The sequence below is a fragment of the Pongo abelii genome, chromosome 2, assembly GCF_028885655.2.
Source record: "Pongo abelii isolate AG06213 chromosome 2, NHGRI_mPonAbe1-v2.0_pri, whole genome shotgun sequence".
NCBI classification, from domain to species: domain Eukaryota; kingdom Metazoa; phylum Chordata; class Mammalia; order Primates; family Hominidae; genus Pongo; species Pongo abelii.
Window position 1 is genome coordinate 27,056,809 of NC_085928.1, and position 27,101 is coordinate 27,083,909.

General features: G+C 39.4%; 1 protein-coding gene across 3 annotated transcripts in view; it reads right to left on the reverse strand.

The window, feature by feature from the left end:
* NECTIN3 (nectin cell adhesion molecule 3) overlaps nucleotides 1–17,131 on the reverse strand; it is a 133,167-nt gene extending 116,036 nt beyond the window's left edge. For 2 of the 3 annotated variants that reach the window (XM_024244520.3, XM_024244519.3), the window contains exon 1: nucleotides 16,505–17,131. In XM_024244520.3, coding sequence (XP_024100288.1) covers nucleotides 16,505–16,664 — 160 coding nt within the window. In that variant the 5' untranslated portion in view covers nucleotides 16,665–17,131. Of the gene's footprint in view, nucleotides 1–16,171; nucleotides 16,278–16,504 lie in introns of those variants that run through there. The other variant, XM_054551542.2, reaches the window with a different exon arrangement.
* Between the last annotated feature and the right edge of the window lie 9,970 nt (nucleotides 17,132–27,101).

Genomic DNA, 27,101 nt, shown 5'->3' on the forward strand with positions numbered 1-27,101 from the left:
GAGTTGTATAGCAGAAGCATGTTGGGCCCATAGAAATGTAATTTACCACATTATTAAAAAAATGGGGGAAAAATCATATCCTCAACTTTAAGATAAAACATTTGATAAAATTAAGTACCCAGTCACGATAAAAATTCTTAGAAAAAATGAGAACAGAAAGAAACTTCCTGCTTTAGTCCATTTTGTGTTGCAATGAAGGAATACCTGAGACTGGGTAATTTATAAAGAAAAAAGGTTTATTTAGCTCACAATTCCGATACCTGAAAAAGTTTAGGTCTGGGTATCTGAAGAGAGCCTTAGGACACTTTTGGCATGGCAGAAGGCAAAGGACAGCTGGGTTGTACAGAGATCACATGGCAATGGGAAGCAACAAAGCTAGAGAGGAGGTGCCAGACTCTTTTTAACAAACAGCTCTTGCAAGAATTAATAAGAGTGAGAACTCACTCTTCTCCCTCTACCACCCCAGGGAGGGCATTACTCTATTCATGAGGGGATCTGCCCTGCAACACAAACACCTTCCAACAGACCCCACCTCCAACGCTGAGGATCAAATTTCAACATGAGGCTTGGCAGGATCAAATTTCAACATGAGGCTTGGCAGAATCAAACATCCAAACTATATTACCTCCCTAACCTGAGAAAAAGGCTTCTTCTGCCAGACACAGTGGCTCACACCTATAATCCCAACACTTTGGGAGGCTGAGGAGGGTAAATTGCTTGAGGTCAGGAGTTCAAGACAAGCCTGCCCAACATGGTGAAACGCCATCTTTACTAAAAATACAAAAATTTGCCAGGCGTGGTGGTTGGGCGCCTGTAATCCCAGCTACTCAGGAGACTGAGGCAGGAGAATCACTTGAACTTGGAGGCGGACGATGCAGTGAGCTGGGATCATGCCATTGCACTCCAGCCTGGGCAACAGAACAAGACTCCGTCTCAAAATAAAAATTTAAAAAAAAAATTTAAATTAAAATAAATTTTTAAAAGGATGTTTTCTTTCTTTATTTTTTTTGAGATAGAGTCTCGCTCTGTTGCTCAGGCTGGAGTGCAGTGGCACAATCTCCGCTCACTGCAACCTCCACCTCCTGGGTTCAAGTGATTATCCTGCCTCAGCCTCCCAAGTAGCTGGGATTATAGGTGTGCACCACCACACCAGGTTAATTTTTGTATTTTTAATAGAGACAGGATTTCGCCATGTTGGCCAGGCTGGTCTTGAACTCCTGACCTCCAGTGATACGCCAGCCTTGGTCTCCCAAAGTGCTGGGATTACAGACGTGAGGCACAGCACCTGGCCTGGCGTCTTCCATTTTTTTAAAATGTTACAAAAAAATTATACTTAATTTTGAAATGCTGAACACTTTTACCTCTGAGATTACACATGTAACAATGCTTGTAGTCACCGCTTTAATATCACACTGGATGTCCTAGCCAGTGCAATAAGGAAAAGGAAAAGAAAAACAATACAATCATTGAAGAGAAACAGGCCTTCTTCATCATAGATGGCATGCTTATATAGATGGAAAATCCAAAAGATTCCACGAAGTATTAGAAATAAGTGAAATTAAGCAAGGTCTCTTTACATAAGGTCACAGTACCAAAATGGATTGCATTTTACATGCCACAAACAATGAGAAAACATTTTATAAATATTATTTATAATAACATCAGAAAGCCAAATAACTTGAAATAAATTTATAATTAAAATTAGATTAAGTTTAATCTTAAATTTACAGTTACATAAGACGTCTACACACAGAACAAACCAGAAGATTTTATTTAAGGAAAACCTCAATAAATAGATAAAACAGGTTCACGGATTGGAAGACTCAGCATTAGAAAGATGCCAAATCTAGCCCCACATTAATCCATATAAATTTAATGAACTGCCACTAAAAATCCTGCAGGCTTTTTATGAAAATTAGTAAACTGCCACTAAAATTTATGTGGAAAGGAAAAAGGAACAAGACTAAGTACAATAAACCTGAATAGGTGAGCCTACTCCACCCAATATGAGGATCTATTATAAAGCTATAATGAGACATTATGATACTTGTACAGAGATAGAAAAATGGACCACTGGAACAGAGTCCAAAAAACTCCAGGCATATATGGCTACTTGATTCATTATAAAGCCAGCAGTGCACAGCAGAGAGTCTTTTCCATAAATGGTGATGGCTGACTAAATAGTAAATGGGGGAAAAATATGAACCCTATCTTATATAATCACAAAAATAAATTTTAGATGTACTACACTAAAGGCAAATAATAAAGATTCTAGGGGGAAAAGATTTCATGATGGTGTACTGGAGAAAGATTTCCTAAACAAAAACACAACAAATTAATTGTAAAGAAAAAGACTGGTTTTGACTACACAGACAGATATTCAGGAACTGCTTTGTATCAACAGAAACCATTCATAGAGTGAAATGGCCAGAGTAGAAGATATTTGCAATACATATAATTAATAAAGGGTTCATATTTAGCAAATATAAACAATTCCTAGGAACCTATAAAAAGATGAAAGACAACCTAATTGAATAAGAAGGAAAAAGACTGAACAGGCACTTCACAAAAGAGGATATTCAAATGGCCCATAATCTTAAATCTCAATCATTAAGGAATTACAAATTAAAATCACAATCACCATTACATGCTGACCAGAATGGTTAAAAGAAAAATACTGATATTACAAAGGACTGGTGAGAATGTACAGCAATTGAAACTCTCAAACATTATTGGTGGGAGTATGAATTGTTATAAGCACTTTGGAAAATTATTCCAACAAAAATATGCATAATATGAACCAGCAATACCACCACCAAAAACAGGCACAATGATGTTCACAGTAGTACCATTCATAAAAGCCTCAAAGTGAAAATAACCCAAATGTCTGTCCAACATTAAAACTGATAAATTATGGAATAGTCATAGAACAAAATACTGTACAGTGGTAAAAAAAAAAAACAAAATACTGCTATATGCAACAACATGGATGAATCTCACAGTCTAAGCAAAGAAGTATTACAAAGTTCAAAAACAGGAAAAACTAATGTGTGGTGCTAGAAGTCAGAATTGTGGTTAAGAGAAAAGGATTTGTGACTGAGGAGTATGAGAGAAGGACTTCTGGAGCCAGGTAATGTTTTATTTTTTGACCAGGAAAATGGTTTCAGGAATATCCCCACATTTTAACAGTTCATCCAACTGCACATTTACGTATGTATTTTTCTGATGTATATGTCAATTTAAAAGTTCTAATATTTCATGAGTCTCTCTCAAGTTTCATTCAAACCACCTCATACCTCACATCCTCAAATGCTGCATTTAACTGGCACTTTGACTTTAATCAAGCCTAAAATCTCACAGCTTACACAGTCAAAACAAAAATCATCATCCCTGTATTACAGGCTGAATTGTGTGTTGAAGCCCTCACCTCTACTGTCTGTGAATGTGAACTTATTTGGAAATAGAGTGTCCACAGATGTATTTAAGATGTAAATTAAGATGTGGTCATACCTGAGCGGGGTAGCCTTTAATCCGATATGACTTTTGTCCTGTTGAGACATACAGGGAAAACATCATGTGACAACAGATCAGAGATTGTAGTAATGCAGCAGTAGGCCAAGAAACACTAAAGAGACACAGCCACAACCAGAAACTAGGCAGAAAAAGGTAAGGAAGGATTCTATCCAGAGTTTCAAAGGAAACATGGCCTTGCTTACACCTTGATTTCAGACTTCCAGGCTCCAGAACTGTGAGAGAATAAATTTATGCTGTTTTAAGCCACCCAGTTTGTGGTATTTTGTTATGGCAGCCCACCCTTCCATGTATGCAACATCTAATTCCTACATCAATCTTCCATTCAATAACCTTTACAGTATTTTCCCATCTGTCTGAAAACTCCACTGATTTTCCTCCATTTCTTATATCCTAGAATTATTAAGAGGTATTATTTTACCTTTTAATTATCTCGTTTCTAAACCTTTCCCTTCCATTTCTACCATTACAACCCTACTTTAGGCCTCAATAATATCTGTATTTCTTAAACCCTACCTTGCTTATATCACCCCTGTTCTCAAACTTTCAGACACCCTATCACATCACATCCAAAAAGCACTCAGTCTGACTCTATTCTACTTCTTTCCATAATAAACACAAGTGGTTCCCAGAACACATTTTGTTCTTTATCGGCTAGTCTTTCACAGTACCTAGAATAGTCTCTGGTAGACCTAGTGCTCAATTAAATATTAACATCCACACAACATAAACTTACTACTGCCTCCACACCATCTTTCACGTTTCACAAGTCCATGTTATGCCAATTCATGCCTTCAATACTGATTCATTTCATTCATCCTTAGTTGATGTCTTATTCCATTTTTCACCACCGGTTCTATCCTAAGTCCCAACATCACTCCACACTCATTCTAAAAGTTTATCACTTAAATCGCTAAAGAACAAGACCTTTTTGTAACTTCCCTCTCTCACACCTAGAAGTGTCTCAACATCTTCACCTATCATTTTCTTTTCCCTATCTAGTAGAAAGAAGTGTCTTCCATTTCTAATACTAGCGTCTCTCATCTGTGTTTTTAATGTTTCCACTTATCTCTCTTCCTGGACCTTGCCGTATCAATGAGCTTCTCCTGGTTCTCTCCCAAAGACACAGAAGTCTCATCATATAAATTAAATTTTTTTTAAAAAAGTTTTTCAACTTTCTATAGTGGACACTTGTGGACAATATATTTTCTTGGGCTATGGCAACAACAACATCCAGTTTCTATGAGCAGCAAAGCCAGTGTCAGAGACAAGGCTATAATATCCAGCATCCAGGAGACAGCAGATAATGACCTTAACAAACTGCCCCTCAATATAGTATCTTAGCTATGGTTCTGGATATAGTTCTAGATGCCTACCCTTCTTTCAGTTCTTGATTTCCATGCCTGAAGCATCCAATATCTTTCAAAAAACTGTCTTTTAACCACGGGGTCAAGTTTCTGATGTCTGTGAATAAAACTTTGACTGATGTCTTGGCTTGGGCTGCTGTAACAAAATACCATAGACTAGCTGGCTTCCACTCTTTGTTACAGCTCTGGAGCATGAAAGTCTGAGACAAGGGTGCCAGCATTATCAGGTTCCTGGTGACAGCCCTCTTTCTGGCATGCAGATGCCTGCTTTTCTGCTACATCCTTGCATGATGGACAGAAACAGCTCTAGTGTCTTCCTCTTCTTATAAGGACACTAATCACATCATAAGGCTCTACCCTCCTGACCTCATCTAAACCTAATTACTTCCCAAAGGCCCTATGCCCCCTGATACCATCATATTGAGGGTTGCGAGCTCAACATATGGATTTGGGGGAGAAGGGGAACATAAACTTTCAGTCCATAACAACTGACATAGTCTTCCTCCCTCACAAATTACTCTTTTTTCTCTTTCCTTTCTTTGCCAAGAGTTGTCCCTACTCTCCTTCTTCACTATCTCATCATTTCTTAATCCTTTAAGACAGGGGTCTCCAACCCCCGTACGAGTCTGTGGCCTGTCAGGAACTGGACCGCACAGCAGAAAGTGAGTGGTGGGCAAGCAAGTGAAGCTTCATCTGTATTTACCAGCCACTCCCCATCTCTCATCCGTATTTACAACGGATCCCCATTGCTTGTATTACCACCTGAGCTCTGCCTCCTATCAGATCAGCAGCAGTATTAGATTCTCACAGGAGCACGAACCCTACTGAGAACTGCACATGTGAGGGATCTATGTTGTGCACTCCTTACAAGAATCTAATGCCTGATGATCTGTCACTATCTCCCATCACCTCCAGACGGGACTGTCTAGTTGCAGGAAAACAAGCTCTGGGCTCCCACTGATTCTACGTTATGGTGAATTGTATAATTATTTCATTATATATTACAATCTAATAATAATAGACATAAACTACACAATAAATGTAATGCACTTCAATCATCCCAAAACCATCCACTGCCCCTAACTCCAGTCAATGGGAAAACTGTCTTCCACAAAACCGGTCCCTGGTGCCAAAAAAGTTGGAGACCTCTGCTTTAAGATGTGACACTTTTCTCCTAACCACTTTTATTAAAATTACTAAGAGACACGAATGCCCTTACCTCTACTAAAAGTATTCATTTATTTATCAACTAAGATTTTTCCTTGAACATTATTTTTCTTCTCTCTCCCTCCGATAGCTTATCCAATCAAAATACCTCAATCTAAAAAAAATTTCTGGCCCCATCTACTATTCCCTTCCCTCTCTCCACTTTTCTTTTCTTCTCTCCCTCTCTCTCTTCTGCCTGTGTTCTCTTGTCTCTCTGAAACAGCTCATTCAATGCAAATACCTCAATCCTGATAATTCCCAGTTTCACAACCTACCTCCTACCCCTCATACCTCACCCTTCTATCCCCACCTCTCACAAATTTCCAGCTACAGCTCAAAAGTACACCACAAATGCATGTGAAACCTTACTGGATTGATTAATCAATCCTCTCATCACCCTTTCCTAGTTATTCCAAGTTGGTTCATATCTAACTCCTCCTTCCTCACCCACAATGATATCCAAACACCATATCATCTACTTCTCAGATCCAAGCCTCCCTTCAAATCCCTTTGCAAAATTGCCATTTATCTCTGTAATCCTCTCTTTCCATGGAATATCACAATGGTTGTCACCTTCACTTGTCTGTCATAGCTCCAATATATTTTTTACATTTCTGCCAGAGCTATACAATCTATCAAGTCATGGATGGACTCAACAGTTGCCTGCCTTCAAAAGCTCCTCAGTGGCTACCACAGTCTAATCGCCTCAGCAAAGTATTTAAAAATCCATGACTTCCCTCCATAAAGTTCATGCTTGAGTCACATGGGAACACTAATTCCTTCTAGAGTCCTCATCTCAGTGGTCTTTAAGTTGGAACGCCTTCTTTTTCGCTGACCTTCCCTCACAAACGGAAATCAAAGCTATTCCTTCAAGATTCAGCTAGAAAATTAGCTCCTCTAAGTCTTCTTCCATCCCTAGTTAAATTGGTCCTCTTTCTATAATCCTACAATACTTTGTTTAAATTTCTAACATAAGACAAGTCATTTTTGTTCACTGTATTGTTTGTTGTATTTACATAGCACTTTATTGCAATTTAATTTCATAGCAATTCTGTGAAGAAAGTATTATTTAGCCAATTTAACAGGGGAGGAAACAGGCAGAGAAGTAACTGGGTTAATACACACACACACATATACACAGAAAAACATCTTTCATTCCAATCTCCTGACAATTAAGTTTTACATTTTTTAAGGACAAAGACTCCACGGAGCCTAGCAGAGTCCTTTCTACATAAGAGATGCTTTGTAGGGTTTTGGTTTTTTTTTGTTGTTTTGTTTTGTTTTTTGTTTTTACGGTGAGACAGAGTCTTGCCCTGTTGTCCAGGATGGAATGCAGAGGCAAAATCTTAGCTCACTACAGCCTCAACCTTCCGGGCTCAAGCAATCCTCCCACCTTAGCCTCCTGAGTAGTTGCTACTACAGGTGGACTCCACCATGCCTGACTTATTTATTTATTTATTTTTTGGTAGAGACGAGGTCTCACTGTGTTGCCCAGGCTGGTCTCAAAGAATTGGGCTCTAACAATCCTCCTGCCTCAGCCTCTCAGGGATTACAGGCATGAGCCACCGCACCCAGCCTGCTTTGTGTTTTACATATGTTTAAAACCACCCTGTTTTATCTGTCTGAACTCTTGAAGACATAGCTCAAAAGTCTCATTTTTAACTCTTCCAGCCCTAATATTTCTGTAAACTATATCATATCACTTGGCATGTTGTTACAAATGTCATTTGATATATAAGCATGCCATTAATCGTACTAATGAGTTCATAAGCTTTAGAGGGCCAACATGCCTCATTCCACCGTGGTATCCTTTATACTCCCTAGCACATGGTTGTTTCTCAATAGTCCCCAATTTATCCCTTGCTCAAATCTCTAAGTCCTTTTTTTTTTTTTGCATGACAGATATAGATCAACTGTGACTAAACTTTACTTTCATAACAGTAAATATTATTTAACCCATTCCTGAAATATAAAGTTCATACATAGGTCAGGGAAAAAGTATTCTAAGTATCCGAAGGGAGAAAAATCTAGAGTGACTATTTTAGATGACTGTAGAGGGCAGCAAAGCAACAGTAGTATCCTCAAAGAAAACCATGTATTTTTCTTAGGGAACTTCAAATTTGTTTTATATTTCAAGAAATGCTGTCAGGATTAAAGCTTCTGAAGGAAAAGGGGCTTTGGGGGATGTCAAATACAAATTTCACCAGCTACTTATATATTTAAACATTTTTACTATTAACTATAAATATAATGAAAATATATCAATGCCCAGATACTTTTACATGAAAAACAAGCTTGATAAACAATGCAGTTTCAAAATAGCCACAATTGCTGAGTACTTTAAGAATCCAGAAGTTGAAAATCTTTTCTCATTGAAAACTGCAAACATAATTTCTTAATTTTATTTTCTTAAATACAGAAAAGAATGTCAATAATCTAGATAGTCTTATTTCCTGTAATTAGTATTACTAATTCTAAACTTGATATGCCTTTTTGTTATTCAAAATCAGTCAACTGTAGGGTCTATACCAGTTTAAAAGAAAAAAATTATAAATCCTTTGGCACTGTACTAGTATACAACAATAAACAATGCAACACCTTGAAAAAGAACAGAAATTCCCTTACTGTTATTTCAATATTGAAGTTCACTCTGCTGTTAATATGAACTAGGCAGAAAAACTGCATCAAGATAATCATATAACCTCAGAAGTGTTTATAGGAATGGGGAAGCTACTATAAAAGTTGACATTAAATACAACTGTATTATTTGCATGTTTCTCAAAGATTGTGTTGGCAGTAATTTTTTACTTCCTTTAAATTTAACAAGCAGAAATGCAGAGTTTTAGAGTGACTGCAGTAGCCATTAACATAAGCAGGCTTATGATTTAGTGAGAAATGCTGCTATCATGTTTTAGCCCTGTGCCCTTAAAGACAAGTATAGAACTGTTAGCTATATGCCTTCTTCCACTTGATTCTCTTCCAAAAAATTAAAGGAATGCAGAAGGACTTTTTTATTTTGCATTTAAAATAAAGTAGGTAGGGCATCTCTAAGCAGGTTTTAAAAACTAGGCAGTTTATCATCAGGCTTAGTATCAAATTAAATGTATAGCCATGAATGATTATCTCTAAATCAAATTAGTAGGGAATCTGAGTCTATAATGAAAGGACATTTAAACATTTTTACTATTAACTACAAATATAATGAAAATATATCAATGCCCAGATCCTTTTACATGAAAAACAAGCTTGATAAACAATGCACAGTTTCAAAATAGCCACCATAATTGCTGAGTACTTTAAGAATCTAGCTACAACTAAATGAGAAATTTTATTAATAATCTTCAAAAACTAGGGCCTAAGATTTTCAGTAATAGCAATCATGTCTATCATGAATAATTCACAGTTACTATATTAAACTGATTTTACTACAGTTTACCAATACTAGCATTTCATTAATATTTTTTTCTTCTGAATTGAAGCAACAGAAGAGTCAAGCACACTCCTGACATTATATATAATGTTCTCAGACACTTAGTTGGAGTCCCAGCCCTGCACAGTTTCACATTAGCATACTTCCATTACAAAATAGACTATCTTAAATTTACCCACTTCATTCATAAAACTCAGTTCCAGAGTCAGATGTATCATACATAAAGTACAATACATCTCACAGAAGCTGCTTAAGCTAAACAGGTAAATAATATACAGCTGATTTTGAAATAACAAAGCAGAAGACCACTATTCTCATAGAAAGTCAATTCTGCAAACATCTCAAATTCAAAATGGGTGAGGCAATGGGAAACAGAACTGAAGAGAGGAAAAATAAGTTTTTAAAAAGGAAAAATCAGTGGAGAACTATCTCAAGTAACATCTTTAAGTCTATAACCTCTTCTAATCATCAAGAGTACAAATCTCTTTAAGAATATATTCCTATAGTGTATTCTGCATAACATAGCTTCAGCAACATAATATATATTACACCAAAGAATTTGTTTAGTTTGTTAAATGGGATATTTTACTGAAGAATTTCTTAGACCATTAATAAACTAATTCACATTGTAACTTTCCATGAGGGGGTATATCATTAGCTTTTCCTATTGCCAAATGTATTAAACCATGGTACTTTTTCTTCCAAAAACCTACCTTCTGAGACTAGTGTTTCACAGAAACACTTTAACAAAGACTGTTCTAAACCTGAAAGCATGAAAAAAATGAAAACAGAATTGCATGCTCACTGTATGCAAGAAGTGGTGAGGGAAGCCTTCCTGGAGAAAGTCAAAATTAAACCAAGCCCTTCAGAATTTGATTAGGTAGGAAGCGCAATGTCATTCTAGGCCTTATGGGTAAAGACCACAAAAGGGCATAACCCACTTTACAGAAAATTAAAAGTTTGGACTTGAACTATCCAAACTGGTAGCCACCAGGAATATCACACTTGACTACAAAGTGCATTAAATGTGGCTAGTCCAAATTGAAATGATCTATAAGTATAATATATCTACTTGATTTCAAAACATTACAATGAAGGAAAATGTAAAATATCTCAATTTTTAATAACAATTGCATGCTGAAATGATATTTTGGTTACACTGTGTTAAATAAAATAAGATTAATTTCACCTATTTCTTCTTCACTTTTTAAATGTGGCTTCAAGAAAACCTGAAATTACATGGCTTGCAATATATTTCTATTGAAACGTGCTGGTTTGGACTAACCTTGATTTCGCCATCAAACTCTTGAAATAAATATGAGTGCCTACTACATGCCAAGCACATGGGAATACAAATAGTGAACAAAACAGTGAAGCAGATTTCTTTCAGAAGATTGATAATATTTGGTCAAATCGTAAACGAAAATGCTATAATAAATAGCACTTGTCAAGAGAAAAAAGAATTATCTGATGTTGTCTTTCAAAACACAAATGTCCCAACCCTTGGACTCCACACCTCACCCGTCTTACAAAAATTGTTGATCTAGTAAGTCCATAGTGGGGCCTGGCCACATTGCTTCAAAAAAGATTCCCTAGTAACTATGATTTTAACTCACACATCCTATCTTTGCAGGCTCTAGCTATTTGAGAATAGCTATTTACAGCCCCACTCCCTTTTTCTGTTATTTTATTTCTTGTGATAAAACCTAGGCTGAGAGCCTAAAGGGCCTCTACTGGGTGCAACAGCCAACCTATTTAAAGTAAGAACAAGTTTGATCTTTTTTTTTTTTTTTTTTTTTACCATTAAAGTTGAAACCAAAGTTTTTTACACATGGCTCACATTCCAGTTTATGAATATCTACTCACAATGCAACAGGTCTTCCCTACTCAACTTATTTAGCAGAATGAATGGTGGGCAGTCAATAGTCTTGCAAGAAAAACAATCTCCTGGATGCTATACTAAAGAAAACAAGTAAAATTCAAAATATAAGTATATGATATCCTTTCTAAAATAACTATAGTACCTGCAATATGGCTATATCTAGACTCATAGGAGGCAGGCCTCATTAAAATTTGTAATTGATAAGTTACATTATAATTAGTAACTCTTTTAGAAAAAAACCTTGAAGCTACCCTTAATAAAGTTTCAGATTTTTTTTTTTTTTTTGAGATGGAGTCTCACTCCGTCACCCAGGCTGGAGTACAATGGTGCAGTCACAGTTCACTGAAGCCTCCTCCCCCTCGGGTTCAAGCAACTAGCCTGCCTCAGCCTCCCAAGTAGCTGGGATTACAGGCTCCTGCCACCATGCCCAGCTAATTTTTGTATTTTTGTTAAAGACGGGGTTTCGCCATGTTGGCCAGGCTGGTCTCAAACTCCTCACCCAAAGTGATCCGCCCTGAAGCAATCAGCCTCCCAAAGTGCTGGGATTACAGGCGTCAGCCACCGTGCCTGGCCTCACAACAGATTTTAAATAAATGATTAAACTATATCGGAGTTTATTCTAATAAATAAAAAGCATAAATTTTATAAAATTCAGTAAAGAATATAGATTCAACAACTTAAAGACCATTTTAGACAAAAATATATGAAGTAATCAAACATATGACAGATTAATGGTGCTCAGATTTTTGGATCTGTGTGCATGGTACACAAAATTGTCTTTAAAGTTTCATTATTGACTTAACTGTTATTTGATTTTTAACCTACATTTACATATTAATAGTAATTATTAACTGTCTCATCTTCTGCAAACCATGTAGTGCTTGTCAATTTTTATGAAGGTTTTAATAGATTACAGAATATGTTATAGCAATATATTATTTACTCACTAATTTTTAACGGTTAAGTTACAGAATGTCAAAGTGCTCTCTTTTAACAAGGATTTTCATAACCAGTTTCCCTTCAATAATTTTCAAGTAATTAACAATAACCCATTAAGTTTTATCCCTTAACTATACACATACAAAACATACATCAGAATTGCCAAATTACTAAATTGTAAATGATGAAAGTATAAGTGACATAAACAAGGTAAATATATATAATACACACAATTGCCCAGCTTTTCCAATTATTATTTCTGATGTTGTAGATAACTGCAAGAAAGGAAGATTTGATCTTTCTGCTTGCTTCTAAATTTGGGTTACTTTCCAAAAATATCTGTTTAGGATGCAGAAAGACTCATGCAGGCAATATGTACTATAGACCCCAACTGATACCATCAGTAACTTAAAGCAGAAGCAAATTGTGAGTCCCTTCTCCAATTCCTATCTTCAGTATAATCACTAACATTCTAAGTGACCTTATGGAACTGCCAAATCTTAAAATGCACTGGACATCACTAAGGGAATAGTCAACTAGTTTCCATACAATTATACAACTGAATTATTTTGACTATATTCTAATATTCTGAACACTCATCATCTGTATATTTATATAAAGTAACAAATATTTGAAGATCACTGGGCTAAGACTCAATATATAGATGTAAAGTACAAATACAGCAAGTCAACTTGAAAACTCAATTATTCAGCACATCGGTGTAGAATTTAAGAATCACTAATACCAGCCTGGTTAGTTTATGCTGTGCAATATAATAAATGCTAACATTTGAGTGTTACTATATTTCATGCACTCTCCTAATTGTTTTATTCTATTCTGTCATTTAGTTCTCACAAGATCTCCATCAGCAAGGTAGTAATCTCTTTTTAAAACAAGAGAAACTTCAAGTTTCCAAGGTTAAATAACCTGCCAATGATTTACACCTAGAGAGAGAAAGAGAAAGGGAGGAAGGGAGAGAAGGACAGAGAAGGAAGGAAGAAGACATCTCAATAAGATCTGACCCAAATGATGTTTTAAAAGTGACTATTTTTTTCATTGCACATTCATAAGTCTTTACCTAATGGGTTAGGTGTCCCATTTCCGGGCAAATCAGAATACCTCATAAACACCAAACTGTTCTACAAACATGTTTCCTTTAGGTCGAACCCAAACTTATAAGCATCTTGAAGCCAGGACTCTGTCTTATGCGTGTGTTATGTCCCCAAGTGCCTATCAAGTAGTCAAAGTGCTTTTAAAAGTTCCATATCATATCAGATCTTCTTTTCTGTGCTCTTTTAAACATCCATCTTAAGATGAAGCCTTGCTGAAAATGGAAAGAGGCATAGAATCCCAGAGCCAAATGGGACCTTACAAAGGTCAGTCGATCTTGTTATTCATCATTACCATACCCATGATAATATTCTCTATGTCCCCCCCAAAAAAAAACGGTGGGAAGTAAAAGTGAGATAAATCTAATCATCTATGAATTGATTATTGCCATCATAAAGAAACTTCAAATTTCATAATTAAATGACGTTTATCAAGTCAGATGATGATGTAAGCCCAGTCCCCTTGACACATACCTAGGAATTTCTTAGGCTTAAAAACAAAAAAAAAACTGGCAATTTGACAACCTGTAAAACTGTCATTTTAAAAGTTCAGTTCTCCAAATAAGATAATGCACACCCCCAAAACAAACGGCCAGCAAGTCTGAAATAAACATTTTTATAGCCTTCAGAATATCAGGTCCACCAGTTTTGATGGATATTTTTAACAGTTAAATTAACACGATAAAGTTAAGGCCACGTTATATATCAACCATATCAAAATATCAAAAATAGTAGCAAAAGGAAACATCTATATGTCATAAAACAAGTAAAGCATTCTCATCAACAAATCATTAGCTACAGTCATCTTTTTAAAGCTTAAAAATCTTTTCAACTCTAAAACTGGCTCCACGCAAATATTAATTACATGCCAAACCTTGTAAGCAGTACTATGAATGTCATTATAACTCTATTAACTAAAACAGTAGTTAAACCAACAACTTGTTAGACTAACAGCTTACTTGAAGAAAATTTTGCTTCCATACCACTAAGCTTCCATAAGTCACAACAACTGTGCCCTATTCAAAGACTTAATTCCAAAATAAAGGTTGATGGAAAAAACTCGTCGTAAGGGTTCACAAATTAGGGTGTCATAACACTATAAGCCAAAAAAGGAAGCTGTTTAAATGAGTAGCACACAGGAATACAAAACTAGTGTCTACCTCTACAACAAGAAGAGTTGACTCTAAACACTACACCTGCTCTAAAACACAGTCCATTTGCCTACACTGCTTAAGTTTTTAAGCTCTGAATTAAAAATCAAGTCCTTCCAATGCGACATTGAGATTTTTTAAAAACTGTTTTCTTCTTCCGTGTGAAAACCAATGTGTTCCTTCAAAAAGTAATCAACAATTCATTTTCACAACCACTAAGAAATCATCATGTAAATAATTCCTGCATCGGCTATGCATATTACCTGGCTTCGGTCTTCCACAGAGCTTTGCCTAACTAGAGCTGCCTCTGTGGAGGTATAAATATTCTCTCAGTCCTTAACATAAACGAAGTCAGGAGAGTAAACTGGTAAGGTCTCCTCCAACTGTCCTCTCACTCAACTGTAAGCAACATCCCCAATTCTCCTTCAGGGAATAGAACAGTACACAAATTCAATCTAGACTCTGGCATCAATTTAAAAAGGTATAGCATTAAGAACTTTGTCTTGGAACCAAGTATCTGGGGAGGCGGCATGCAGAAACAGCGTACAATTAATAACATTCCATTTATCATACTAGACTCTGTGTAAATCAGATTTCATTACAGTGCTGGAAACGTGGTGGTAAACTGTTAGTGGAAATTCTCAGCCCAGAAGAGACACTCAATCCCACCATGCAAACTTTGCTTCCCTCATAACCAGCTACCCTGACTCACCTACCGTGTAACAGGATTCTCCTCCTTCTAAATCACACTATTCAAGAAATGTGCACACATCTCTCCTTTTAATAAATACTAATAAAACTTCAGTTTACGGTTTTATGAAATACTGAAAACCAATCTTTGAGCAAGCTTAAGTTCTGCCCCTCTACTTTTCTTACCAAGAGCCCTCAAGTAAATAACGTCTCGCAGTGTTCTGATACTCCTCCTCCCACCAAAGACTGGTGTCCTTATTTTCCCAAATCACTGCCTCCCATTAATTACCACTTAAGTCCATTTCTCTTGCATGAGGCAGACTTTTTTTTTTTTTTTTTTTTTTTTTACCACGGTCCTTAATAAGCAGGCTTCTAGTCTGGCATACCTGGGAACAAAACTCAGAGACTAACTCCCAAATATGACAGGAAAACAGTAACATAACACGAAAGAAGAGATGGGAAACAGGCGCGTGACTGTTTTGGTTAGAACAGCCGGGGCACACAGTCCATGAAATCAGGTTTTTAACACGTAAATCTTGTTCCTGCGGATTGGTAAAATAAGCACGGGCAGTGTGAGAGACGTCCCACAAGCTGGAACGCAGGGACGAGGGTCAATCTAGAGAGCTCCAAAAGCTGCCAGGGCAGAGCCGGGGGAGGGGGGCACAAGACGGAAGAAAACTAGCTGTAGGGGATTCTGCGGCTGGGTGGGCTAAAATGGTGCCTTCTCCAGGCTGGAAGGCCATGAGAGGTGGACCGGGAGGCTTCATTCCATCGGGCTCCGGTCCCTAGGGTTTCTGGGCTCACAGCTCAAGTTTCACCGGGAAAAAAACAAAGCGGCAAACGTGCATCCCGGCACCTTAACCCACGAGGGTTCCCAAAGAATGAGCGAGGAAGTAACGGTCCCCGGAGCAAACCCGGAGTTCGGCGCACGAAGCACCATCGCCAACCCTCGGCCATCCGCACGGCGACCCGCGCGGCCGCGGGGGAGGGGAGCGGGCCGCCGGCTCAGCATTTGCTGGCCCGGCCCTTCCAGGGCCTCGCCCCGGGCGCGGCGAAAAGTTTCCAGCCAAAGTCCTCGGCACTCACTCGCACAGCCAACCGCCTCGCTGCCCCGGAGAACGGCTGGCAGAGCCGGCCGCGTCGCCCGCACCCTCAGTGGCGGCTCCCTCAGCCCACGCCGGCCGCCGAGGTTCACCTACCACAGAGCCTGGAGAAGAGCAGCAGCGGGAACAGCAGCAGCAGCAGCGGAGGTGGCGTCGGGGGCTGCAGCAGGAGCCCGGCTCCGAGAAGAGAAGCGGAGGAAAGTTGTGCTTTGCCGCCTGCAGGACACAGCGGGGACGGCCGCAGGGTCCGCGCCATCCCCCACCCTCCCCCCGGCCCGCTCGCCCGCCCGCCCCCCAGCTCCCCCGGCCCAGGCGCCTCAGGCTCTGGGCGGAGGCTGTGGAAGGTCCGGCGCGCGCGTCCCCAGCTCCCAGCTCTAGCGCCGTCGCTGCCGGCTGACACTCGGCCGAGCGCTAGCGGCTACCTCGACACCGCCGTCGCCGACGCCACTGCTGAGGCTGAAGCGGGAGCCGCCCGCCGCCGCCGCCGCCACTCCCCTCCCCCCGGCACCCGCCCGCCTCGAACTCCTGGGAACTCGGAACGCACCACCCCGCCCCACGCGAGAGGGGGAAAAGAAACCGACCCTCAGAGCGGGCGCCCGACTCGCCCGCCCTCCCCGCGCAACTACAGCTCCCGTCTGATCCCCGGGCGCAAGCCCTGTCTCCTCCCACCCCGCCCTCCTACACATGCTCCTCCCCTTTCAAAAAAAATACTCTTTTCATCCACTTTGATAACGGGGTTTCTCCCAAAGCAGAGATTTAAAAGGGACAGGAAAATCTGGAATAGTTTAGTCGGCCCTGCCCCTCGTTCCTGCCTGGTTTCCCCCCTTCCCTGCCTTTCCAATGGTCTCGCCCACTCCACCCCTCGCGGGTCCACGGAGGCCCCGGCGCCGACTGAGGCGAGGGCTGCGGGACGATCACGCTCGGCCCTCGCCTCTCCCGGGCGGCGCTCTCCCAGTGGCGGGGACCTGGGATGAGGGCGGGTGGGGAGGGGAAGGCAGGAGGGGGCTGCCCTTCCGTTGCCCATGCTAAAGGTCCCTGTGTAGGAAGCTGGACGCAGCTTGCTGGACTAGTAATCTTCCTCCTCGCTGGGGCGCGGGGGACTGAAGGGAGAGACTTTCTCCTCCTTCCTGTTCCCCGGGACAGCTGTGCTCTCCGAATCCCTCCCTTCTTCCCAGCCCACTTATCCCCCGCTCGCCAAGGCACGTTTGCACAGGCGTTTTTCCTGCTCTTTTCTCTGGGAGGGCGGCTTGGTAGAATGGTCGGCGGAGCTGGGCGAGGAGAGGGGTCTCAGAAGGTTTGCTTTCTTGCTCTTCCTTCTCACTGGCCGCTGCGCTGTCCACTTTCCGCGCCGGGCGACTGGCAACAGGAGGCCATGGATTTCCCCCAACGAGTGCGTTGGTGTTTTTCTTTGGTTTTGTTTCATTTGCATGTTCGTATGTGTAGTTTTATTTTCTTGCCCGTTTTCCTTTGATCGCAGAGAAGCGACCTCGGGAAGTATTAAACATTTGCCCTTATAAGAAGAGCGTCTGTGGTCCACCATGACCCTCGCTCACCCCGGGTGGCTGCCCGCTCTGCCCTCTCCATCCTCCCGCCTCGCACAGTACCGGCGGCTTGACCTTGGAGCCACTGCCACATCGGTTCCGCGGGGGGAGTAGGAGGGTGGACAATTTGGACTCTCCGGCGTAGGGGGCGAATTGAAGGCAGAGGACACCAGTCCTCAGGCCTGACACTATTAATTTTATGTAGGTCCTGTCATCTCCACGAGATAGCGATAAATGTGTTCCAGTAACAGGAAAGCTGAACAAGGATCAGCCGCTCAGAAATTAGCCTGTCGCAGCTAAACTAATGCATGCTTGCGGCCAAGACCACGCTGTCCTCGGCTTTCAGTCAATAGGGTCTTCCCACCTTCCGCCCGCTGGATTACAAGGCTTTATTCACCTCCAAGGCTACAAGCCATTCTACACCCTGCCCACCTCTTTTTTCTTTCTTAACTTCTGCCTCCCTTCCAGTCTCCCAGCGCTCGGTCTAGTGCCTTTTTCCCTCCATCCCTTTCCTCTTCCCTCCCTCCCTATGCCTGTCTGCCTCTGTCGTCCCCTGTAAGCTTGTCTCCTGCAGCCAAGGCTTTCTATCGCCTATCCTCAAGATGCACTTATGAATAAACCTTGTCCTGCATCGCTCCGGGAGATCCCCTGATGATGATCATAATTGACAAAATGTAGCTATTGTGACATTCCTCAGCTGTGCTGACACCACCGTTTCCCTTGAGAAAATTTTTTTCTATATTCGCATTCCCTAAACCTAATTTCACTGCTAAATTTAGACAGCCCACTGCGCAGCCACTAGCTAATTATCTGTTTAGATAGCACTTTAACACGTTGTTGAGACTCAGTTAAATGTTAAACAACCAAAATTTTAATATCACTAGCCAATTTCATTCCCCCAGGTTTTCCGTGATGGCTCCACATCTCCAAGAAAAGTAATTTAGCCAACATTTCAAAAAATACCAAAGGCTTAACTTGGGTGGGGGCCATCAGGCAATTGCTACAGAGACCATAAGGAATTAGCAGGTTTAGTTCGTCTCAAAAAGATGACATGGAGCTTTAACAAATATATTTCCTCCATACTTATAGAAATTGAATAGTGGTCTGCTATGATCTTCTCTGACCTAAAGTGAAGAGAGAGCATGGAAGAGCATTATTTATAGATGTTATATAAGCATTAAAAGAGCACCATGCTGGTGTTTTATGTGCATATATGTATTATATTCTAATAATAATAATTTGTGTTTATACAGCATCTTCAACTAAAGATGTCAAAGCACAAGCTCACTTCCCGCGGAAGGTAGCAGTTACTATTATCTACTTGACAGCTACAAGAACCTAGGCACAGAGGTTAAGTGCTCTGCAAATAATACCAGCCAGTGGTGGTAGTATTCGCCAGAACCAAGTTCTTGCCTTCCAGTGGACACCATTGACCTCTCAAGATTATTCTTTAAGTTAAAAAGTAAGATAACTCAAATTTCTACTTTCTATAATAAAAGTGCCCAATCTTAAATTACATTCTCCTCACATGAATGAATTTTAGACGTACTCACCCCAAGCTTTCCTGTTGGAAATTTTTACTGGCCACAGAAAAAGATTTTACATTACATATACAACTCATGTTTTTCAAGGGCAGAAATACTATTAATTTTTTAAAAACCTTTAGCATAAGAGTATTAGTGCGTTCTATGCCGTTTTTAGCCTTCTAACTTTATAGATAAGTTCACATTGTTGGAGTAACAAACTGTTTAAGGAATACTTAATTATAGCTAACTTATTAATATTTCTGACACCATGGAATAACAAAGTATACATGCATTTTTTGAGAAAAAAATTATCTGAACAGAAAGCAACGTAATCCTAATGCCAACAATAGTTTCATTGTTTTGGGTTAAGAGTACTGATGGTGTCCATCCTACTTTCGGCTCAAACATTGTTTGCCAATTATCAAGGTTCATTAACTCTTAACTAAAAAACAAAGGTTGACATCTTAACAAAGAAGTAATTATGTACAGTGCTGGGCATTTTACATTTACTCAAATAATCCAAGTGAAAGGTTTGAGACTATTATTAGAATTTCATAGCTGACTCTGAAACAAAGGAGGTGTTTTGTAGGAGAGGTAAGACATTATGTACTTCAGCTAATTCTTCTTAACATCAGCAAATTTTTTATAAACTGTTGTGTGAGGAAGCATAGCTTTTCCTCTAGTAGAAGAGGTGAACGATATTTTGTAGAATATTTGAACTTTGTACTATATTTGATAATAAGCTTATGTTACCCAGTTAGGATCACAGTTTTTGTAAAGAGAATTATGCAAATAATAAAAAACAAACTGCAAAACCACAGAAAAGTCCATCCACTTGCAAAATGTTCACCAACCTTACTCTTATTAAATGCAAGTCTTTCTTACCGAAGAGATCTTCCCTGTATGCTCATATGACTTTCTCCCTCCTATTTCCTTTGAATCTTTAATAAAATTTAACTTTATCATTGAGGCTCTCCAGGACCACATCGTATGAAAGAGCTGCCCCCACCCTAATTCCTATGCCCTTAACTTGCTTTATTTTCTTCATTGCCCTTACCATCTGACATATCTCTAATTTACTGTCTGTTCCCTTTCACTAGAATGAACATTCCACAAGGGCAAGCAAGTATCTATATTTTCACTGTTAAAACTCAAGTAGGCCAGGCACAGTGCCTCCTGCCTGAAATCCCACCACTTTGGGAGGCCAAGGCTGGCAGATTGCTTGGGTCCAGGAGTTCAAGACGAGCCTGGCAACATGGCTGTGTTAGTCTGCTCTCATGCTGCTAATAACGACATACTTGAGATTGTGTAATTTATAAAGGAAAGAGGTTTAATTGACTCACAGTTCCACATGGCTTGGGAGGCCTTAATCATGGAGGAAGGCAAGGAGGAGCAAAGTCACATCTTACGTGGTGGCAGGCAAGAGAGCATGTCCAGGAAAACTCCCCTTTATAAAGCCATCAGATCTCATGAGACTTATTCACTATCAGGAGAACAGCACAGGAAAGACCTGCCCCCATGATTCGATTACCTTCCACTGGGTCCCTTCCACAGCACGTGGGAATTGTGGGAGCTACAATTAAAGATGAGTTTTGGGTGGGGACACAGCCAAACCATATCAATAGCAAAACCTCCTCTCTACTATAAATACAAAAAAAAAAAAAAAAAAAATTAGCCGGGTGTGGTGACATGCTCCTGTAGTCCCAACTACTTTGGAGGCTGAGGTGAGAGAATCACCTGAGCCCAGGAGGTTGAGGCTGCAGTGAGCCAAGATCACATCACTGTACTCTAGCCTAGGCAGCTGCAGAAAGACCCTGTCCCCCCCAAAAAAACAAAACCAGAACAAAACAAAACAAAAACCCCAAGTACCTAGAATAATGTCTGCCATATAGATTCCAAACTGGGTGATTAAATGATTATTATGTCATAGCATACTCAAGTGCATGTCTCATTCAGTAGAGGTTTATACTTCTTTAAGGTCTTGAACATAGGATTGATCATGTATAGTTTTTTTAAGCTGGAAGGTGGTTACTCTGACGATTGCTTAACACTCTTGATATAATTGTTATTAGTGCTGTTTATTAAACTATTATCTCTCCACTCTGTATTAATAGTTCTGCCCTGGTTTTGTAAGGCTGGTGCTAGGACTCTGCAAACTGTGTATCTCCTTTACCGACTGGCTTCCTGACAGATTCTATCAATAGAGGTCACTGGAGGAAATGTGGACCCCTGGAGTAAGAGAAAAGGGACTTGTTCTTTTCCATTTGCTTCTTGCTATCAGCATCACCTCAACAGTAATAACCTGTCATCCTGTCTTTAGCAGCTGATTCCAGCCTCCCACTTCTTTTACACTCTAAGTCCCAGAGTCCTCAAGACTCCTCAAAAGTACCAGCCCCAGCTAGGCTGTTTCTACTTCTCAGAGGTCCAAGCCCCAGCTAAGGAGGATGGCTCCTCTAAACTGCTGAGTTCTAATAACACAACCCTTCCCCCTTGTCCTTCTAGCTCTAAGGGTAGTAACAGCTTCCCACAGCTTATATCTCTAGGTCACCACAGTGCTTCCCTTTTTGATCTGGAGAACCATCCCCACATCCCTGTGTAGCATTTTCATAATATTCCCTTGGTTACATAGTATAGTTTCTGTATTCCTGATTGGACCTCAACTTATTTTTCAGTGACTATTTCCCAAAATCTTCCCTTGTAACAGTGACTTTTTTTCTAAGTTGAACTGCTTAAAGTCACAGAGCTAACATAACTCCATCAATTAATGTAAATAAAAACAAGGCAAATGAACAAAATTTATTCTTTCATTGGCAGTAATCCAGGTTAGCAGAGATAGGTTGGAAATAAGTAAATTTGGAGGTAATTATGTTGTCATTTCAGCAATATATACATATGCTATGTATTTTTTTGTTGCTCCTCATCCAGGTCATGGTAAAACAAACATAAATTTCTCATTTTTAGATGGTTTAGGTGATTTTTTTTACGAACTTAGCACTTGAGAATTATTATGAAATTAAAAACAAAAGGAATATACAATTTGATAGAAGAAAGAAGACCTTGTGTTTGATAGGTCACTAGGGTGACTATAGTTTACTATAATCTATTATGTATTTCAAAATAGCTAGAAGAGAATAATTCAGCTGTTTCTAGCAGAAAGAAAAAAAAATATTTAAGGTGATGGATATCCCAATTATACTGATTTTATCTTTACAAATTACATGAATGTGTTGTCACATGTACCCCCCCAAAATATGTACATCTATTATGTATCAGTACAAACAAATGAAATTTTAAAAATTATTTGAGAAAAGATTATTTGGACTTTTCTCTTAAACTTACAATGAAAACAAACTTACAGTTTACATAACTATCTAAAGCTTAACTCTATTCATAGTATACAACTCCTGTAGAGGTGCTGGTGTTCCAAAAAATATAGTTTGAGAAACTGATATGCAGGCAGAAAGAAGAGCTATACTATATCATTATGGTGGGTAGGTTAAATAATAGGGTAGGTAGCTTTAATAAAGATGATTAAACTACTATATACTGGGGTCTATGTTAGGTACTGGATATAGAAAACCCCAAATCCTGACTCCAAATAGTAATAACAATATTCTTGCAAACATTGGAGGGATATACAGTATGTGAGAGAGCAGAGGAGGACTCTCAGGTCTGCCTAAAAGAGACTGGGAATCCTTCACAGCACAGATAATATTTGAACAGTCTTAAAGAATGACTAGAAATTTTACATATGGATGCAGGAAAAGTAGCAGAGGGAATAGGAGAATGATAGATGGAAAGTTACAGAGGCATGACCAAGTATGATGTGTTCTGTAACCCACAAGCATGCCTGTGCTGCTAGAGAGTACCACACAAAGGGGAATTGGGAGATAAGGTAAAAATGAAGTTAGATGGATAAGTAGGGATTGTTTGTACCTTGTAAGGGACTTTGGATTTTATCTGGTCGATCATAAGAACAAATGAATTTTGAGTAGGGGAATGACAAGATTAGATTTGCTGGAAAAGTCAGAGAAAAATGTGAAGACGGATATATTGTTGGGGGATTTGGGAGAATTATAAGTAGGAGTTTAGTAAAAAAAACTTGTTATAAGGAGCAGAGTGAATGAAGGTCTGAACTTTCATTCATGGATGAAATAAAGTGATAAAGCAGATGGAAAGGAGAAAATGAATTCAGTGGAATTTTAGTATTTTAAAATAAAATAGTTTATTTCCAGAGTGGGTTGAATATATGGTGTGGCTAGCTAGGAGGTAATAATCTAGGCAACTGAGAGAAGCAAAAAACAAAAGGCATGAGAGCAAAGTGATGAAAAAAAAGCACTCAAAGAAGGTAATGAAAATATGGGTAGAGGCAGAGAGATACTAGAAGACAGAACATAGAGAAGAAAATAGGGGTGGAAAAACCAAATGACAAAGGTTTACAATAATGCAACTAATGATTTTACAAATTATTGAGCAAAATTTTAGGGCAGATTTTATCATTTACTTCCACTAAATATTGTTCCTTGGAGTCTCATGTCTGAGTTAACCAGCTTTGTGTAATGTCCAGTACAGTTTATTTTAACATTGTCAATAACCAAAAAATATTTGTTGAAGAGAGGAAGAGAGGGAAAAGAAAAGAGTAGATGGTTTTGCTGTTGTATTTAGATTGAACTGAACTAAAGAAGTTGGTGTCTGTGTAGGTTCAGTACAGTAAAAAGCCACTTCTTCCCCCATGGGTATTTCAAAAGAGCCTGCCCTAATTGATCACCTAAAGCATTGTTTCTAACTTGTACCCTTTGATATCTAACCCAAAGCGGATATTCATCAGACACGCCATGTCCCCCAACCCAGAGAGACACACAGAAGGAGTCTGTATAATGTAATGGTAAAACCCCTGGAGCCACATTGCCTGGGTTTCAGTTCAAATCCTCACCTTATAACCCTGGGCAAGTTACTATCTTACTTTCCTCATGTGAAAATAGGGAAAATGATTATTTCTTCCTCACCATATTTCAGGAGAAAGTTAGTTCATATAATTAGTTTAAAAAGGGCCTAATACACAGAGCCCAAGAAATGTTAGGTGTGGTAGTAGTTTTATTATCAGTAATATTAATATTAGTATTTTATTATACTTCTGAGACAGGGTCTTGCTCTGTCACCCAGGCTGGAGGGCAGTGACACCAGCACAGCTCACTGCAGCCTCAATTTCCCCAACTCAAGTGATCCTCCCACTTCAGCTTCCCGAGTAGCTGGGACTAGCAGCATGTACCACCATACCTGCCGATTTTTTAATTTTTGTAGAGATGGGGGGGTCTCACTATGTTACCGAAGCTGAATTAGTATTTTAAACATATGTTTAGAAATTGCATATCAATCATAGCAGCCCGGGAGTGGAATTTTGATTAGGCTCATGTTGCCAACAATCCAATTGAAATCTCAAAACCAATTCTGATAAACTCTGACTTGCATTAACCAGATTATGTTAATTCAGCATCATTCTTTTTTGTTTACAAACCTCTGCAGTTTACCTCCTGAATAACACTCGCCAAGAGGTCTACATTTTAATCTCCCAAACCTGTGAACAATATATGGCAAAAGGGGATTAAGTTTGCAGATAGAATTAAGATTACTAATCAGCTGACCTTAAAAATAGGGAGATTATCCTGGATTATCCAGTTGGGCACAATGTAATCACAAGGGTCCTTAAAAGTCAGAGGAAGGTAGAAGACAAGAGTAAAAGAGATGTGACCACAGAAGAATGGTCAGTAAGACACAGGTTACTGGCTTTGAAGATAGAAGAAGGGAACAGTGAAGCAAGTAATATGGCACTATCTAGAAGATTGAAAAGGCAGGCTGGATGCAGTGCCTCATATCTGTAATCTTAGCATGTTGGGAGATCAGGGTGGGAGTCCAGGAGTTTGAGACCAGCCTGGGTAACATAACAAGACCCTGTCTCTACAAAAAATTTTTAAAAGTAGGTGAACATGGTGGTGCACACCTGTGGTCCCAGCTACTCTGGAGGCTGAGGTAGAAAGATCACTTGAGCCTGGGAGTCTGAGGTTGCAGTGAACTGAGATCTCGCCACTGCACCTCAGCCTGGACAACAGACGAAGACCCTATCTCAAAAAAAAAAAAAAAAAAAAAAAAGGGTAAAGACACATCTTCCCCTTAGAGCCTCCAGAAAGGAATACAACCCTGCCCATACCTTGATTTCAGCCAGTGATATCTGTGTTAGACTCCTAACCAACAGAACTATAAGATAATAAATTTGTGTTGTAAGCCATTGAATCTGTGGTAATGTTATAGCAGCAGTAGAAAACTAATCCATCCCCCAATCCCCTTACCTTAACTTCTTTAACCAACACTCAAGAACCTTAACATAAAACTCAGTTTATTTATTTTTATTATTATACTTTAAGTTTAATACATGTACAGAACGTGCACGTTGGTTACATAGGTTACATAGGTAACATGGTTACATGTGCCAGGGTGGTTTGCTGCACCCATCAACCTGTCATCTACATTAGGTTTTTCTCCTAATGCTATCCTTCCCCTGGCCCCCCATAACATGACAGGCCCCAGTGTGTGATGTTCCCCTGCTTGTGCCCATATGTGCTCATTGTTCAGCTCCCACTTATGAGTGAGAACATGCAGTATTCGGTTTTCTGTTCCTATGTTAGTTTTCTGAGAATGATGGTTTCCAGCTTCATCCATGTCCCTGCAGAAGACATGAACTCATTCTTTTTTATAGCTGCATAGTATTTTATGGTGTATATGTGCTACAGTTTGTTTATCCAGTCTATCATTGATGGGCATTTGGGTTGGTTCCAAGTCTTTGCTATTGTGAATAGTGCTGCAATAAACATACATGTGCATATGTCTTTGTAGTAGAATGATTTATAATTTTTTGGGTATATACCCAGTAATGGGATTGCTGGGTCAAATGGTATTTCTAGTTCTAGATCCTTGAGGAATCACCACACTGTTTTCCACAACAGTTAAACAAATTTACACTCCCACCAAGAGTGTAAAAGCGGTCCTAGTTCTCCACATCCTCTCCAGCATCTGTTATTTCCTGACATTTTAATGATAGCTATTTAACAGGCATGAGATGGTATCTTATTGTGGTTTTGATGTTCATTTCTCTAATGACCAGTGATGATGAGCTTGTTTTCACATGTTTATTGGCTGCATAAATGTCTTCTTTTGAAAAGTGTCTGTTCATATCCTTCACCCACTTTTTGATGGGCTTCTTTGTTTTTCTTTTCAATTTGTTTAAGTTCCTAGTAGATTCTTGATATTAGTCCTTTGTCAGATGAATATATTGTAAAATTTTTCTCCCATTCTGTAGGTTGCCTGTTCAGTCTGATGATAGTTTCTATTACTGTGCAGAAGCTGTTTAGTTTAATTAGATCCCACTTGTCAATTTTGGCTTTTGTTGCAATTGCTTTTGGTGTTTTAGTCATGAAGTCTTTGCCCATGCCTGTGTCCTGAATGGTATTGCCTAGGTTTTCTTCAAGGGTTTTTATGGTTTTAGGTCTTACATTTAAATCTTTAACCCATCGTGAGTTAATTTTTGTATACGGTGTAAGGAAGGAGCCCAGTTTCAGTTTTGTGCATATGGCT